At 50.3% G+C, this 18,251-nt stretch overlaps 1 protein-coding gene across 7 annotated transcripts in view; it reads right to left on the bottom strand.

Annotated features, from left to right (window-relative positions):
• Nucleotides 1–18,251, bottom strand: part of CNOT2 (CCR4-NOT transcription complex subunit 2) — a 449,944-nt gene that overhangs the window by 50,554 nt on the left and 381,139 nt on the right. For all 7 annotated transcript variants that reach the window (XM_085652518.1, XM_085652519.1, XM_085652515.1 and 4 more), the window contains exons 12-13: nt 11,039–11,100; nt 10,897–10,946 (exon numbers count right to left, since the gene is read on the bottom strand). In XM_085652518.1, coding sequence (XP_085508644.1) covers nt 10,897–10,946; nt 11,039–11,100 — 112 coding nt within the window. The remainder of the gene's footprint in view (nt 1–10,896; nt 10,947–11,038; nt 11,101–18,251) is intronic.

Below are 18,251 nucleotides of genomic sequence, written 5' to 3'. Positions count from 1 at the left end.
ATCCTAGGGACACCGCGCCACAAACACATGACTCCACACCTGCGAGAACTCCACTGGCTCCCCGTCGAGAAGAGGGTCACCTACAAACTACTCATGCACACCTACAAATCCTCCGTTCAGCAGAGCTCGCACTAGCAGAGCTCCCACGCATCCACCAGAGCAGAGCTGGAGGGAGAGCTTTCTCATACACCGCAGCCACAGCTTGGAACACTCTCACAGTAGAAATAAGATGCTCGCCAACCCTGCACAGGGCTCTCAAGACCTGGCTTTTCGACTGACCGGAGCAGCCCTACCTTTCCCTCCCCAGCGCCTTGAGACCCTCACGGGTGAGTAGCGCGCTTTACCTACCCCTGATTGATTGATTGAGGCACTTGGTGAAGACGTGTCGCACTGCCTTTATTCCGAAAGGGAGTATTTTGAACTGGTAGTGTGTTCCCTTGTGTAGAAACCGTAGGTACTTTCTGTGTTTTTCGTTCATTGGGATGTTTAAGTAGGCGTCTTTGAGGTCTATTGTTGCCATGTGATCTCCTTTTTGAATTTGAGGGATTATCTCTTGGAGAGTGGACATTTCGTAATGTTGTGTTAAAATGAACTTGTTTATGAACCTTAGGTCCAGGATTGGCCTTAGTGATAGGTCCTGTTTGGGCATTAGGAAATATGGTAATTTCCTTTGAAGTGCTCTTGTCTTGTTACCAATTCTATTGCTGTTTTTTTAGAGTAGGTCCTTGATCTCAGAATTTAACTGTGTGAGTTCCGACTAGGAATTTTACTATTTTTGGTGGGTTTGCAGGCGATGTCTTTGTGAGCTCTATGCAATAAACGTATTTTACTAGATTTAAAATCCAACTATCTGTTATGATGTTTTGCCACTGTTGTTAAAATTGGGATATTCTCCCCCCCCCCCGCCCCCCCCCCACACTGGTGTTTTGTGTGGGACCTTACCCATGTGGGAGTCAATGTGAGCAGTTTCCTCTTCCTCTAGAGGGTTGGCCTCTGCCCCTGCCTCTTAAGCAAAAGGGCTGCTTTGGCTGTTGCTGCCAACCTTGGTATCTGGTTTGTTGGCTGGTTGGTTGTGCATAACCTTGGCCTTGTTCCTGCTGTGACATTTGCTGTCCTTGGCCAAATGTACCTTTTCCGGAGGGCTTTCTGTTGTTGAAGCCACCTCTTTTGAAGGTACCCCTTTTCTGCAGGGCTCCCATTGCTCTTGCAGTCTCATTATCTTTTTTGATTTGTTGGAGGGATTCGTTTTCCTCCTTTCCAAACAGTGCCTCCCCTGGGAAAGGCCTGTTGATAATGGAGGTTTGAACCTCTTGTTTGAACCCTGAGAATCTGAGCTAGGCATGTCGTCTTAGGGTGGTGCCTGTGCACATTTGTCTGCTGGCAGGGTCTGCTGCATCTAGTGCAGATTTAAGGCAAGTATTTGCGATGTTCCTGCCTTCTTGGATAATAGATTTTGCTCTTTTCTTGTCCTCTTCAGGGAGCTTGGAGCTTTTTAATGAGCTCCTCTATGTCGTTCCACTGCTGGCGGCTGTATCTGTTCAATAGGGCATTAGAGTTTGCGATGCGCCACTGTGTTGCTGCCTCCTTCTCCATTTTCCTTCCCACCATATCCATTCTTTAGCTTTCTATTTCTGGTGGAGGCCCAGTGTTAGAGAGTGTGTTAGCTCTTCCCCTGGCTGTGGTGACGATGATTGAGTCAGGCACCGTGTTCCCATGAATATATTTAGGGTCCTTGGAGGAGGCTTTATACTTTTTCTAGACCCTTGGAGTTACCCCTTTGCTAGAGGCTGTTCCCTTAAAGGCTTCCTTGCCCTGGTCTAGAATGCTTGGTAACATTGGTAAGTATTTTGTCCCCTTGTTGGCTGGGGCTAGTGTCTCTAGAAGGAAACATGTGTCCCCCTTTTCCTCTTTGAGGGGGACTCTGAAAGAGTCTGCTGCCCTCTTAACTAGTCCATTCTAGAAGGCGATATCATCTGGTGGTGATACCTTCGATGGATAGCAGCATATCTCCTCCTAGGGGCTTTTTGTGTCGAGGTTGTTCCAGGTGTCCTCGAAATTTTGAGGCTTCCTCCTCCTCAGGAGCGTCTATCTATTCCTTGAGATCTTCCTCGCAAGGTTCGGGGGTTGGTGGTGATTCGAGGATCTCCTCTTCTTCCCCTTCGGCGTCTTCCACTTCCTAAGCGTCGTCCGGTAAGTGGTGCTTTAGGAATCCGGATGTCATTTAGTGATGCATCCAACTCCTCTTTTTTCTGAAGGAGTGCCGCCATCTCGGCCTCGAGTCATTTCCTCTTCTTTTCGGCTTCGAGGGTTATTTCGGCATCGGAGACCGGAGACTTCCTCTTTTTTGGTGCGCTTGCCTCTGGCTTCGAAAGCGGTGCGCTTCGAGGGTTCATGTTCAACCCTTGGTTTCGGCGTCTTCTGCAATTTTCTCTCCTTGGCGTCCCTTGGTAGGGTTCCGTGGGGTTACTTAGATCGTGGCTGATCCTCAATTGCCTTTTTCTTCAACGTCGGGGCTGCCTTAGATTGTGGTTCGTTTTCGTGGCCCCTCGGTTCCGACAGATGTGCATGGTGTCTTACCTTATCCGTCTTCTTCCCTGTATCGCTCGCCTTCTTGTGGGCATGTTCCCTTCCAGAATTTCGACGTCTGATTCCTCATGCGTCTGTTCTGCTGGCACTCCCTGGTCTTCATCATCACTGGAGAAACCCAGGTCCTTAAGGGAAGTTTTCTTCGAGGTCTGAGACATCGTGGCATAGTGGGCCTCTCTGTTTTCGACGAGTCCTGAGCGTCTTAAGCTTGAACGTCGCGCAGGCCTCACAGTCCTTGTCCTTATGGTCCTTGGGCAGGAAGAGGTTGCACACGCTGTGTAGGACGTGTTGCGCAAACTTGTGGTGGCACTCGGCACAAAACTTGAAGGGGGTATTTTCCATGGCCCCTACGTCGCCATTTGTCGACCTTAGAGGTCGTCTGTAGTGTTGATCCCAGAGTAGAGTTCTTATCTCTTGTCGCGGTGTTGATGATCGGTGAAGTTCACTGGAACTTTTCAGCTCTTTCTTCTATTTTCAGGCGTATCCTGAAAACACTTCGGAGCTTTGTTGTAATCAATGAAATAATGGTCCGATCTTCTTAAGTAGATTGGTCATGATCTTTATTCAAGTTGTTAAGAAATCAAGAGAAACCCCACCAGGAGCAGCTGTCCTGCTGCTCAGCCCATACCCAACTGACATTCACAGACATCCAACATTCCATCCATCCAACATTCCACACCACAGTCATTCTAGCTGAGCAGCAGGGAAACATAAGTTACAACATATCTCCCTTCTTTACGGGGAACAAGTGCATTGTAAAATAGATAAGATGAAACAATAAAATAATGACAATATGGCAAATAACATATAGTCACGAAATTGAATACAATGCACCAATAATACGAAAATAATGCAATACAATATAGACATCTCACATCATACCCTGTCACACCATACCACGTCTCATCAAACTCACATGAAGAAACATCCAATCACAGCATATACTATATCTCACCAAACTCACATAAAATAAACATCATACTACATGTCATCTCCCTATCACACCATACTACATCTCAACTCGCACACAGTGGATACTTAAAAACAATCTTTCACACCATACAACATCACAACTCGCATGGAAACTATCCACTTCCTGAATAAACCACTATCCTACATCATACACCAAAAACCCATATGCAGGACTCGAAAAATCATAGAAAATGCACTAGACCTGCAGGTCTAGTAACCTACAAAATCTCCTGGACCAAACTGAAATGCACTTGACCTCTAATCTGAAAGCTGAGCAAATGTGACATGTTAACAAGATTTTAAAGCATTTTTATTGCTCATTTACTTTGTGAGCAATAAAGATGCCTTTAAATCTTGCTATCTTGTCACATTTCCCCTGTTTTCAGAGGCAGAGGTCAAGTGTCAGTTTGTATTCCTACTCGCCAGTAAGGGTGAGTAGGACCTAAAAATAGCTCGTCCTGAATTAATCTGACTCGCAAATGCGAGCGGTCGAGTGAATTTTTCGAGCCCTGATATGGCACAGATCACACCAGTTGGCCAGACCGGCACGACAAGCAACATACAGGGAACCAACCTTAAACAATACAAATATCAGGACATAACGTGCACACCGCAGGTCAGAAAACAATCACCCTCATAACACTTCTACACACACAACCAAAACTAAACCACAAATTCAATAGGTATCACGTTCACACACATTATACAACAAACCATACCTAATAATGAGTGACTTAACATAACACAGCCATCTCATGCACGACTCAAACCGATGAGTGGCCCAACCATTAACCACCACCACATACACAACATCAACAGTGTTTCGAAATTCTGGGACCAATGTCCCTTCCCCATTCCTATTATGGAACATGGCTCTCCGTCGTGGTTCAAATTCATTCACTAAGTCAATGGATGACTTATTCACATACAAACAATCAACAACAAACTTGTAATAATGAGTGACTTCATATAACACAGCCATCTAATACACGACACAAACCAATGAGTGACTGAACACTTATCCGCCACTTCATACACCATATTCACAGTGGTTCATATTCTGGGACTTGTGTCCCTTCCCAATACCAATTATGGGACTTGGCTCTCTGTCGTGGTTCAAATTCTGGGACCCTCTGACCCCTTCTAATTGTGGCTCAATCGCCAACTTCTGGGATTACTATCCCGGTTCCAGGTTCAATCTGGAGGCTGCTGGATTCTATATCCTAGTATCACTGTCCCGGCTCTGGGCTCAATGCTCCTCATCACGCACTCGTTTTTAATTACTATCCCCATCATGGATCAGCTTCCGGGAGATTTATTCCACTTATTGACTTTATAGTCATTTCATATTAAAAAGCACACTGCCAACATTCTGCTAGTAATCTTCGCTTTTCAATATTCACTATCACCCAGACCAATGATGTTACTGGCAAACGTCAGCAAAGGCAGAATCTTTTCCTCTCAATAGTGTATTTTTTTCCTTTTTTTTTTTACACCCTGAGCTAAAAGACACGCCGTCAATATTTCCACCGTAGTATACACAGTCAGCTGTTACAAAACGACATATCCCGCATCAGCAAGGCAAGAAGATTAAAACGGATAAAATACCTCACATTTTTTATCTTTGGCAAACAATCGATCTCAGCGCAGCAAGATTACTATTATTCTGACACTCCCAATTGACATTGTTGTCAATACCTGGACCTATAAACTGTGTGCGCCTGAATTATTCACCTAACCTGAAGGCACGCATATCCACGTAGAACCGGGTGGTTCTCGGCAAGGACATGCATCCAAAATCGCCACTCAGGAGTACTGACGCAGGCAGGTTGGAGTGAAGACTCGTCACAAAAGGGACGGTGTCATGGTGACGCCGACAGTCTCCATGAGGAGGTAAGCTGGCACGTATTGTCCCTCTCGTGCAGGATTTTTTTTCCATTTAAACTATGGCAGTTAATCCGTTACTGTGAACGCACACGCTGAAGACAACAGTCAAAACCAATGAATACCGTAGATATTCCGTAGACATCTGCACATCTCTCTCTTTGAAAACGTTCGCTGCCAACCAATTCAAGCACTGTTCAAAGATGCGTCAAACTCAGAAGCCTTAAATAATCACTGCCCTCAATTGACACCTCCAAAGCACCAAACAGCAACGGAGCTCATATTCACAGTCAACTAAAAGCTTAACAGCTTCTCACCGGGGCCCGGTCATTGCCCCCGAGTAATATATTCAAAATATACGCCGGAGCTCGATCTTTGCCCCCGAACGGCACACTCAAAGGTTCACCACACTGAAACGTGAATCTTCAATAAATAATACTGAGGCCCGATCTTAGCCCCCGATCGTCACACATCAGAATTCATCACCTTGAAACCTGAATCTCCATTACTTAGTACTGAGGCCCGATCTTTGCCCCCGATAAACATGTACTAAACTCATATCTGGCACGATTGGGTTAAAGGGCGACCGTTGGCAGGGTCACTAGTGGGGTTTGGGTGCCAGACAGCAGTAGATACTTGTTTCTATTTTCCTTCAAAACAAATAAATCTTTTAGGTTGTGGTTTCTTTAGTTAATATTTCATGTACCTGTCAGGTTTCTTAAACATCCATGGACTTCTCTTTTCAAGTTCTCCAGTCAAGTTCCATTTTTTTTTTTCTTCAAGTTCCAATAGGTTGCACACGTGGATTCTTCTTCAAAACATCGCCAAAATGTTGTAATCAATGAAATGATGGTCCGATCTTCTTAAGTAGATTGGTCATGATCTTTATTCAAGTTGTTAAGAAATCAAGAGAAACCCCACCAGGAGCAGCTGTCCTGCTGCTCAGCCCATACCCAACTGACATTCACAGACATCCAACATTCCATCCATCCAACATTCCACACCACAGTCATTCTAGCTGAGCAGCAGGGAAACATAAGTTACAACAAGCTTCCAGTCTTGCTTCCAGACCCAACAGCAGAAAAAATTATCTGAAGATGGCTACCACGCACAACGACCTCCTTGGCGCCGTCTGATGTCACACAGGGGACGTACATGGCACCGAATGGTGGTCGACGATGCCCAAAACAAGAAAAAAAAACACAAGGACAAACCAGGACTATTCCGGACCCAACCACTAGATGGCAGAATAATGCACAGCATGTCAATCCAAAAAAGGATTCATGCTGCAAAACCATGGCTGACGGGCCCATGTGAGAGCTGCCAGAATTAGTATGAGGGATGTTTGCCTGAGCTTCGGAACCAGACACGGAATGAGTGGGAGTGGTGGAAAAGCATAGGCAAATATCCCTGACCAGTTCATCCACAGGGCATTGCCTTTTGAGAGTGGGTATGGGAACCTGGAGCTGAAGTTTGGGCATTTTACATTGTCGACTGCAGCGAACAAGTCTATGTGCGGGAATCCCCATTGTAGGAAGTATGGAAGGAGAACTTGGGGGTGAAGTTCCCACTCGTGAATTTGTTGCCTCTTTCTGGTGAGGAGGTCGGCAATCTGATTGTTTACCTCTGGAAGGTGTTCTGCCAGAAGATAAATCCTGTGATGGATTGCCCAATTCTAAATGCCTTGAGAGAGGCGTGACAGTTGGAGAGTGTGCGTACCCCCCTGTTTTTGTACATAATACATTACTGTCATGTTGACTGTCCGGACTAGTATGATGGGCACCCCAACCTGTCAGATGTGTCTGCTGTGAGCACGATCTGTGGAATAGTGTCGATGAAAGGCTGCCCTTTTGATACATTTTGTGGGCATGGGATACATTTGCGATGCAAGACGCCATCATTCCCAGCAGTTGCATAATTACTCTGGCTGGTAATGTTTGGCAGGATTGAAATTGTGGTATTAGACTGAATGTTGTGAATTCTGGCTATATTGGGAGAGGCTAGAGTTATGTTAGTGTCTAGAGTGGCCCCTAGGTAAGATTGCATCTGTTAAGGATGCAGGTGAGATTTCTATACATTGACCGTAAATCTAGTTGATGAAGTAGGTCTATTGTGGTCCGAGTGTGTCATTTACAGTTTTGGTAAGTGTTGGCTTTGATGAGCCAGTCGTCTAGGTAGGAGAAGACATGAATATGTTGTTTTCTGAGATGAGCTGCAACTACTGCCAGGCATTTGGTAAATACTCTGGGAGCAGTAGTCACTCCAAACGGAGTACTTTGAATTAGCGCTTTTGCTTTATGCTCATCTGGGAGATATTGGAGCACATTTCACCCCAGTGTGCCCTGTCATATCTGGCTAAAAGGCCCTGCGTGTTTGCAATGCACCAGTGATTGGCAGCTTGAGCAGCTATGTGTTTGCCAGAAGCATCTATTAGTTTGGATTCTTTGTCGGGGGTGGGGAGTGGGGGGTAAGAGCGTCCGCTGATGTTTGGGAATTAGCTCGTTTGTTAGCATTGGACACTACCAGTGTGTCAAGAGGCAACTGGGCGTTAATAAATACCAGATCTGTTGGGGAGGCTTTATATGTTTTGTCTACTCTAGGAGTCAAGATGCGTGCACGCACAGGATCTTTACAAATTGTCAGTGTGTTCCATCATACCTTTAAGCATTGGGAGTGTTTGTGTCGACCTGTGTGTGGATCCTAATGTCTCAAACTAAAAATCCTCTTCTAAGGATTCTTTGTGTAATGCCACCCCATGGTACTCTGGAGCCCTGGCAATGAGTTCCTGATAAGATACATTTTACATCAGGTGGAGATGGTTTGGCAGGGTAATGGTCTGGATCATTGTCTATTGGAGGGACAATTGTGTAATCCCTCCATGGATCTACTGGTAAATGCGCATCCCCTACATCAAGATCGTCCCCGTCATGCTGAGATTGTGGAGAATCTTGAGGTTTGATGTGCAAATGATTTAAAGTCAGAGAAGAAGGTGGTGGAGGGGATGCTGGTGGTGGATGAAAAGGGGTGGTACCAACAGTCTTTTTCAAAGTGATCTTGTAATGATCATCCTCATCAAGAAGCTTGTGTTTATGAGGCAGCTTGATATGAATATGACCCGTTTATGGGTTGATATAAAATCTCTTCTGCTTGGGATCCATTTTCGGTGGTACAATGTCTAAATTTGGATCCAAAGGGACATCTTTTGGTTTCGGCGCCAGCGTTTCGGTGCAGATACGGGCTGGCCTTTGGGTGTGGAAGATTTTGGCTTGGTGGCGGTTTATTTTTCGGCCTGGAGGATTTCGGTTCCGAGCCGGATTGCGACTTGGAACTGGAGGGCTTCAGTTCCAAAGAGGGTTTGTGGCGACTCGGTCCCGAGCGGGAAGGCTTGACAGGGTGTTTCCGAGGCGAGCCAGAAGGCGGGGTGTGGGAAACGTTGTCTCGGTGCTTACCTTGGCCAGAAGGCAGAGGTGGTGCAGATGCCTTAGGTTTTTGTGATGGGTTGATGGGGCAAGGGGTCTACTGTACTCACGTCACCCTGTCCCTGCGGAAGTTCTTCAGCGTCGAGGTCTATCTAGAGCTCCTCTTCCTACTCCTCCTCCTCCTCCTCCTCCGCCGATGATACATCAATATCTTCTTGACCGAACTATTCACCGAAGAGATCTGGCGTGTCTTCAATGCTTTGACACTGGATCTCATGACGTCGAGCCCGATGATCACGCAGGGTTTTCTTTGACCGAAATGATCTCCAAGCGTCGCAGACTTTTTTGTGCTCTGGAGACAATCACAAGTTACATACCTGGTGTGAGTCAGTGCGCGAATACTTTGCGTGGCACTGAGAACAGAATTTGAATGGTGTCTGTTCCATCAACGGAGAGCTGGACCCACGTGGTTAGGCCCAAAGAACGTTCACGAAGCTTTCCGATTTAAAAGTAGAGTTCGTTGACCAAAACAATACGCGGAGAGCTGGGAAACACTTATGAAATAATACCGTCGAGGGTAGAGAGGATTGCGCACTGAGGGGAACCCGAAGAACGGTTTCGAACCGGAGCGTAGCAATACACGTCCGAACCCGATGACGGAAAAAAAATATCCAACAATGGAGTCGATGCCCATGAGCACTATCACGGAAAGGAGGAGTCACCTTATCTCGTGACTAGGAAAGACTTCTTCGAAGTAAAACAACTTGCAAACATCCGGACACAACACTAGATGGCAGGAGTATGCAAAGCATGTGCACCTACAGCACACATGCCTCGAACACACACTTCCTTGAACACACATTTTGTCTGTGGAAGGGAGATATTCACTGCAAGCTGCAGCTAAAAGTAGGCACTGCTGGGAATTACAATGTTTCATTTTTGTTTACCTTTCATGACTAGAATGATGATTAAAGAATTGACAACAGTACAGCGGAGCACAATGTTTTGGCATGCTCGTTAATACGATGGAACCCATTTTCCACAGATACCTGTATAGTATTTTATAAATTTTCACAACCCCATTAAATATTTTCTCTATCTCACAGGTGCCTGTGATATATGGGTTTCAAATCATTACCTGCATTATGCACAATAAAACACCCAAATACGTACATAGTGTATGTGTGCAAATGTATATATTATGTGTTTGAGTGCATTTGTTGCACAAAAGCAGTGGTATAAAAACGCATATTTCACAGTTGCAGTTAACCATGTAATATGGTAATGATTTTCACCAGTGCCCCTGTGAAATACAGATTTCATCATAATGACAGGCCCCAAATGATACTGTAAAGCCATACCAATCTCCGATCTACTTGCGCGCAGCATGAAGGACCAGATTATGCAGCATGGAGGACCAGCTTTTGCAGCATGGTTTTCTTAATTATGCGGTAAATATGAAAATTATGTGACACATTCACTTGCAGTATTATATTCATCCATTTTGAAAGAAACTCATTTTTTTGTAAAAATAGCACATTATGCAGTTTATGTGGCAAATTGTGTGTCAATTGTAGTAAATCCATAATTATGTGAAACACCGAAATCACAGAAACACATAAATCATCCAGCCGTCACAATTGTTCACTGTCTTTTTTTCATAAAATGTAAATATTTAAATTGCAATCAACCGCCTATTTTCAGCTGCAATTTGAAAAAAAGTACATTTTTCAAGGTACTTATCCCAAAAAAAGCGTATACTATAAAAATACATAACAGGTAATATGCAATATAGTCCTATGTTGCCATCAAAGGGTTCCGGAGACATGTACAAACCACTCACCCAACAGCCTAGTGATTTCTGATGTCACATAACCCTTTAATGGCAATATCAGACCACGTTACACAGTTACCCATTATGGATCTTATATATGATTAGACGGATATAGTGGGTATTGGTCACATTTGCTAAATCAATCAGGCCATTCTCTAAGCTCCACAGAATTATTTTTTATGGCTAGAAAAGCAAACTCACCTTATCCCTTATGTGGATGTTCGTTAAATATTCTGAGGGAACGTGAAAGTCTGAAAAACAAAATGACAATGTATTCTGAAATTTAATGCATAAATCTACCAAACTTATTGATAAGCATCATTGTTCTGAATGGTTCCCATACCAATATCTTGAGGCCGACAAGGCGAAGATGCCCATGGTGATGCAAATTTGGGATATAGATTTCTAAGGAGAAAAAAGATTTTGTTTTTTTAAATAATGCAAACTAAAACAATTCTTCTCTTCATCAAAATCAGGTGCACCCAAGTGCCCTGCAAACTGAACAGCCTTCTATCATAAAGGACAAAAAAAAAAATAACATTTAAAATATATTAAACAAATAGTTTACACACAAGAAAGACTACATTTTGGTGCTAGCTATTGGGCTAGGTAACTAGTATTAAATTACCCGCCAAACTGAAAAAACACAAACGCCACTTTTTATTTTTCATTCAGCACCTAAGAGTAGCTTTGCATGCACACAGTACATAATAGAAAACAATCTGCTGCTTTTAAACTGATTTTTAAAAATGATTAAGAATGCTATGTTTAATAATTTAAATACACCATTTAATGAGGCTCTAATGATGGTTAAAAACTTAAAGTTTATTTACATCTATTTCCTGGAGATTTTTGCCTCATTTGGATCACCGCTAGGGTTATTGTGTCATTTGTGTTTATTTGATTTTCCTGATGCCTGATAAATTCCTTAAATACAAACACCTAATTCTGAAAACACAAGCACTGCCACCACTTTCTGGGTCTTAAATTACTTTGTCACGCTTACATCAAGGCACCCAGTGCCAGCAGTTAATGTAGGCCTAATATAAGAGGTGGATGTCTTCTGTGAGACAGTTATTCTCTGCTTAGTGATTGGTGTCTAGGGATTTTTAGATATTCATTTATATGTAGTCTGTTGGACAGGCCTCACAGACGGCTTGCTCCCTCCCCGCTCGACAGGGCCCGAACTCCGGCCCACCTGGCATATCCCCACGACAAGCACCTGTACTCCGTCTCCCGACGGACCCTCTGCCCTCGGACCCCTACTCATCACGGGGTCCAGCCCCACCGGCTTCCCCGGCCGGGTCAAGCCGCCATCTGGGGCCCTGCACCACGCGGCCGCATGGCCTCCCCTCGACCCTAACCCCGGGCCTGGCCGGCCCCGACATCCCGGCACCACCATCCACCCAGGAGGTGAGCGGACCACTTGGCAAGTCAATGGGAGAACGAACTGTCAAGGGCTCTCCCCCGCCAGGTGCCGATCGCCCCCAGCTCCCCCAGGCACTGGCTCCACCCCCTGCTGGGTGTCTGGACACCTTCATCCCGGACCCTCCGACCTCCAAGTGCGAGGGTCCGGACATCAAAGGGCACCAGCCCTATAACTGAGGCAGCTCCGGAGCAGGAAGGCAGTTGTATCCTGGAGTCGAGAGACACCGAGCGAACTCAACCTTGACGGTCTACTGGCGCTGCCGTAGCCCGCTCTTGTGAACCATCGTCCTGCCTGCTGGCGCTGCCGCGGCCTTCTGCAACAGTCATCTTCCTGGGACCTGCTGGCGCTGCCGCGGCCCGTTGTAACGACCATCCTCACTGGGACCTGCTGGCGCTGCCGCGGACCGTACATCTTCCTGGGACCTGCTGGCGCTGCCGCGGCCCGTTGTAACGACCATCCTCACCGGGACCTGCTGGCGCTGCCGCGGACCGTATATCTTCCGGGGACCTGCTGGCGCTGCCGCGGCCCGTTGTATCGACCATCCACACCGGGACCTGCTGGCGCTGCCGCGGCCCGTACCACCTAACCACCAAGCTCGAGGATTGGGAGCGCATCATCATCTCATCCGAACTACCTGATTGGTAAATAGACTGCCCCGCTACCCCCTTCCCTACCTTGCGAGACGCTAATCGAGGGGACCCCTGAGTCCAGACCTCCTTGTACCATTCAACCGTACCTTAAATAAGTGCTTATAAAGAACGCTGAACCTTATCCGTGTGTGATATCTGTCTGTGGGGGGGAAGTTACTTGTCTGTACGATCGCTGGAGACGGCTCTCCCCGGAGACCTCTCCTCCTGACCCCGGCCGACCCTCCCGGTCCGTCTACCTTTTCTAACATTGGTGGCCAGCGGCGGGATCCGAATCAACGCGTAATCGTACAGAGAGTAGCTCACCCCACGACAAAACACGATGTCGACCAAAGATAGCAGCTCCACCGAGAAGTTCCAAATGGAGAAATTAGAAGAATACAACCACCGCGAACTGAGACAATTTTGCATAGAACTTGGCATTGCTACCACCGGCCTGAGTACCAAGGATGATCTAAAGCGCGCTCTTGAGTCATGGACAGAAACTGGGGTCGCAGGACCCTCCGACCAAAGCAGCGTCACACCAGACCAAAACAGCATCACACCAGAGGGGAACGCCACGGCTCCCGAGGAGCGGGGAACGGGCCTCTCGCAGGAGGAGATACGAGAAAGAGACAGAGTCAGATTACACGAATTAGAGATGGCACGACTCAAGATGGATGGGGAACTCAAGTTAGCTGAACAGAAACTCAACCTCGAGCATATGCGGCTTCGAGAGGAACGAGAAGAAAAACAGAGACAGAGAGAGCTGGAAGAGAAAAAAATAACGCTCGAGCACGAGCGCCGACTGGCGGAAATAGAACTGCGCAAACAGAATAAGGAACTGGGGGTGCCTGAGCGACCACACACCCCGGGGCCAATTGAGAAAAAAGTTCACATCCCCAAGGATGTGGTCCGCGAGTATGTCCGAGAAGACGACATACAACAGTGGTTTAAAGCCTATGAGATCGCAATGACCTCCCACCGGATCGACCGGAGTGATTGGGGAGCCGGACTTTGGGGGAGATTTATCAACGAGGGTCGCGATGCCCTACTACAGCTCCCCGATCACCAAATGTCGTCCTACGACCACATGAAGGCTGCCCTCCTCACCCGCTACGGCCTCACGCCCGAGATGTACCGCCAGAGGTTCCGAGACTGCACCCGGATCCCAGGTACAACTTGGGTAGAATACGTGAACTATTTCAGCCGGGCCTTCGAGGGTTGGATCAAGGGAAGTCAGGTCACCACCTACGAACAACTCTTCAACCTTATGGTATGGGAGCACCTGTCAAACAACTGTTTCGTCGAGCTCAGGCAGCACCTACTCGACAGTAAGCTGACTGACCCCCGGCAGCTCGCCGCCGAAGCTGACCGATGGGAAAGCACCCGAGTGGGCCGGAGAGGGCCACACGAGCAGAATCGAAGCAACCAAAGCCAGCACCGTCCTCGGGGTGGAGGAGGAGGCCAGGGGCGAGGGAGAGACGCCTTGCCGGCAACCCCCGTGGCCAGCACCCCGCCTCCGGCCGGCCGGAGCAACCCCCCGTTGCGTCCTGGGTTCCGGGCCAACGTCACGTGCCACCGATGCCAGCGAGTCGGCCACTACGCCAATGACCCGAGCTGCCCGCAGAACCAAACACCCAAGCCCCGCCAGGTAGCTGCCGCTGCCCTCGGGGAAGAGCAATCATCGGAGGGACCCGAAGAGTATGAGCCGGCCCAGCAAGGGTGGGAACCGGCCGCCATGGTCCTGGCATGCTTAGGGGGAAGAGACATGGTTCCGCGGGCTCCCCTACCCGCCAACACCAGAAAATACGGTCAGTGGGTGACCATTAATGGACAGAGAGCCGAGGCCTTGCGTGACACCGGCGCCAGCGTGACGGCCGTCCGCTGTCACCTGGTAAAGCCCGAGCAGATCCTGCCGAACATTCTCTGCCCCGTCCGCTCGGCGGATAACTCTGAGAGCATGTGCAAGATGGCCTGCGTCCCGTTTGAATGGGGAGGGGTCTCCGGCCTACTGAAGGTGACGGTCCGGGACGATGCCCCCGTGGACTGCCTCCTGGGGAATGACCTCGAGAGTTCCCCGTGGGCCACCGTCGAGAGAAGGGAGCACTTGGGGATGCTGGGCCTCCCGGACTGGGCCTGCGTAACCACCCGATCCATGGCCGCCCGTGCCGCCCCCCGATCAGAAGAAACCGAATGGCCAGCACCTCCGCCCCCGGTTGCCCCCGTAGGGGACAACGGCGAGTCCGACCTCCCGGACCCGACTACCGAAGAAGACGCGCAACACCAGGACCTTCCGGATCTGGCTCAGTGGCGGCAAGAAGGGGGGCCCACCCAAGAACAGTTCCGCCAGGAACAAAAGACCTGTCCCTCCCTCGAGCGACTCCGCCAACAAGCCAGCACCCAAAACGCCGGGGACACCACCGGAACCCACTGGGTCTACTGGGATAACGACCTGCTCTACAGCGAGCAAAGAATCGCCGAGCTGGGGGCCGGTCGAGTTCTGGTGGTACCGCTCCGCTTCCGAGACTTTCTGCTCAACCTGGCCCACGATGTCCCCCTGGCTGGACACCTGGGCCAGGACAAAACGTACAGTCGCCTGGTGACCCACTTTTTCTGGCCGAAAATGAGGAATGACGTCCTGAACCACTGCCGATCTTGCCCCACATGCCAAGCCAGCGGGAAGAGTGGTCGGAAGCTGAAAGCCCCTCTGCAACCCTTCCCTGTGGTCACCACCCCGTTCGAGAGGGTGGGGATAGACATTGTGGGACCTCTGGACCCCCGCACGGCGCAAGGACACAGGTTCATCTTGGTACTAGTGGACCATGCCACCCGCTACCCCGAGGCGGTGCCCCTACGGACAGTGACCGCTCCGGTGGTTGGCCGGGCCCTGATGGGGATCTTCTCCCGGGTAGGCTTCCCCCGAGAAGTCGTCAGCGACCGAGGTACGAATTTCATATCCAAATACATGAAGTCCCTCTGGCAACAATGCGGGGTCACCTACAGATTCACGACCCCCTATCACCCCCAAGGGAACGGACTAGTGGAGCGTTTTAACCGCACTCTCAAAGGGATGATTGGGGGATTGGAAGAGCCTCTCCGTCGCCAGTGGGATGTACTGCTCCCGTGCCTCCTCTTCGCCTACCGGGAAGTTCCCCAGAAGTCCCTCGGTTTTAGCCCCTTTGAACTCCTCTACGGGCACCCTGTGCGAGGGCCCCTCAGCCTAGTCAAGGAAGGTTGGGAGATGGCCCCCCTCACGACCCCTCCAGACGTCTTCAAATACATCCTGGCCTTACGAAACCAGACCCGGCGCTTCAGGGAGATGGCCAAGGCGAACCTCGAGGCCAGCCAGGAGGACATGAAGAGGTGGTATGATCACAATGCCTCCTCCGTTGAATTCGAGCCTGGGCAGCAAGTATGGGTGATGTCCCCCACCGAACCATGTGCCCTGCAGGATAAGTGGACGGGGCCCTTCAAAGTGGTCGAGCGCAAAAGCCCCGTCACTTACCTCATCGACATGGGGTCCTCCCGGAACCCCCTTCGGGTCCTCCACACCAACCGGCTCAAACCACACTTTGTGCGATCCGAACTAAGCCTCTTGATGGCTACAGACAGTGGCACGGAAGAAGACTCCGAGCCCCTCCCGGATCTCCTGAAGACTCAGGAGAAGGACGGCTCCGTGGACGGGGTCCGGCTCTCTGACGCCCTCACTTCGGAGCAACGCCAGGACTGCCGGGACCTCCTGCTGCAGTTCGCTGCCCTGTTCTCCCTCACCCCCGGGGTCACCCCCTGGTGTCTGCACGACGTAGACACCGGGGACAGTCCCCCTGTCCGGCACCGGGCCTACCGCGTACCAGATCGGGTACGGGCCTGCATACAGGAGGAAGTGGCCAAGATGCTCACGATCGGGGTCATCGAGCCCTCGGACAGTCCCTGGGCCAGTCCGGTCGTATTCGTTCCCAAGGCCGCTGCCCCCGGCTCCGCCCCTGAACTGAGATTCTGCGTCGACTACCGGGGCTTGAACGCTGTCACCCGGACCGACGCTCATCCCATCCCCCGAGCAGACGAGCTGATCGACCGGCTGGGTGCCGCCCGCTACCTTAGTATCTTCGACCTAACGGCGGGCTACTGGCAGATCGGCCTCACACCCAGGGCTCAGGAACGGTCAGCCTTCTCTACCCCCGATGGCCACTATCAATTTAAGGTCATGCCCTTTGGCATGAAGAATGCCCCCGCCACGTTCCAACGACTTGTGAACCAGGTCTTGGCGGGACTTGAAGAATTCAGCGCTGCCTACCTGGACGATATCGCTGTATACAGCCGCCACTGGTCCGACCACCTCCGTCACCTCCAGGAGGTCCTACACGCCCTCCAGCGGGCCGGCCTCACCATTAAGGCCGGCAAGTGCCAGATTGGCCAAGGGTCTGTGACCTACCTTGGGCACCGAGTGGGGAGCGGGCTGGTGGCCCCACTACAACTTAAGATTGCTGCCATCCAGTCCTGGCAGCCCCCCGTCACCCAGACCGAAGTCCGAGCCTTCCTGGGGCTCACCGGCTACTACCGGCGGTTCGTGAAGGACTACGGCAGCATCGTGGGGCCCCTCACGGGTCTCACATCCAAGAACCAACCGAAGCGGGTCAACTGGACTCTGGATTGTCAAGCGGCCTTCGAGGAGCTGAAGGCCGCCCTGTGCACCGCCCCGGTGCTCCAGGCCCCCGATTACAGTCGGGAATTTGTGGTGCAGACCGACGCCTCCGACCACGGCATCGGAGCCGTCCTCTCTCAGTTGAACCCCGAAGGTCATGACCAGCCGGTGGCCTTCATCAGTCGACGTCTCCTGGCCCGAGAACAGCGTTGGAGCACCATCGAGAGGGAGGCATTTGCAGTAGTGTGGGCCCTCAAAAAGCTCCGACCCTATCTCTTCGGCACCCACTTCCGGGTACAAACCGACCATCGACCCCTGCAATGGCTGATGCAGATGCGGGGGGAAAACCCAAAACTCTTGCGCTGGTCCATTTCCCTGCAGGGAATGGACTTCACCGTGGAGCACCGACCAGGCCAAGACCACGCCAACGCGGATGGCCTGTCCCGCTTTTTCCGCCTCGACGAAGAGAGTCCCCAAGGAGATGGGTGACTCTCCCTGCCTTCAGCTGGGGGGGACGCATGTTGGACAGGCCTCACAGACGGCTTGCTCCCTCCCCGCTCGACAGGGCCCGAACTCCGGCCCACCTGGCATATCCCCACGACAAGCACCTGTACTCCGTCTCCCGACGGACCCTCTGCCCTCGGACCCCTACTCATCACGGGGTCCAGCCCCACCGGCTTCCCCGGCCGGGTCAAGCCGCCATCTGGGGCCCTGCACCACGCGGCCGCATGGCCTCCCCTCGACCCTAACCCCGGGCCTGGCCGGCCCCGACATCCCGGCACCACCATCCACCCAGGAGGTGAGCGGACCACTTGGCAAGTCAATGGGAGAACGAACTGTCAAGGGCTCTCCCCCG

This window comes from Triturus cristatus, chromosome 4_1 (genome assembly GCF_964204655.1).
Source record: "Triturus cristatus chromosome 4_1, aTriCri1.1, whole genome shotgun sequence".
Classification (NCBI taxonomy): domain Eukaryota; kingdom Metazoa; phylum Chordata; class Amphibia; order Caudata; family Salamandridae; genus Triturus; species Triturus cristatus.
This window is presented reverse-complemented; position numbering and strand designations above follow the sequence as displayed.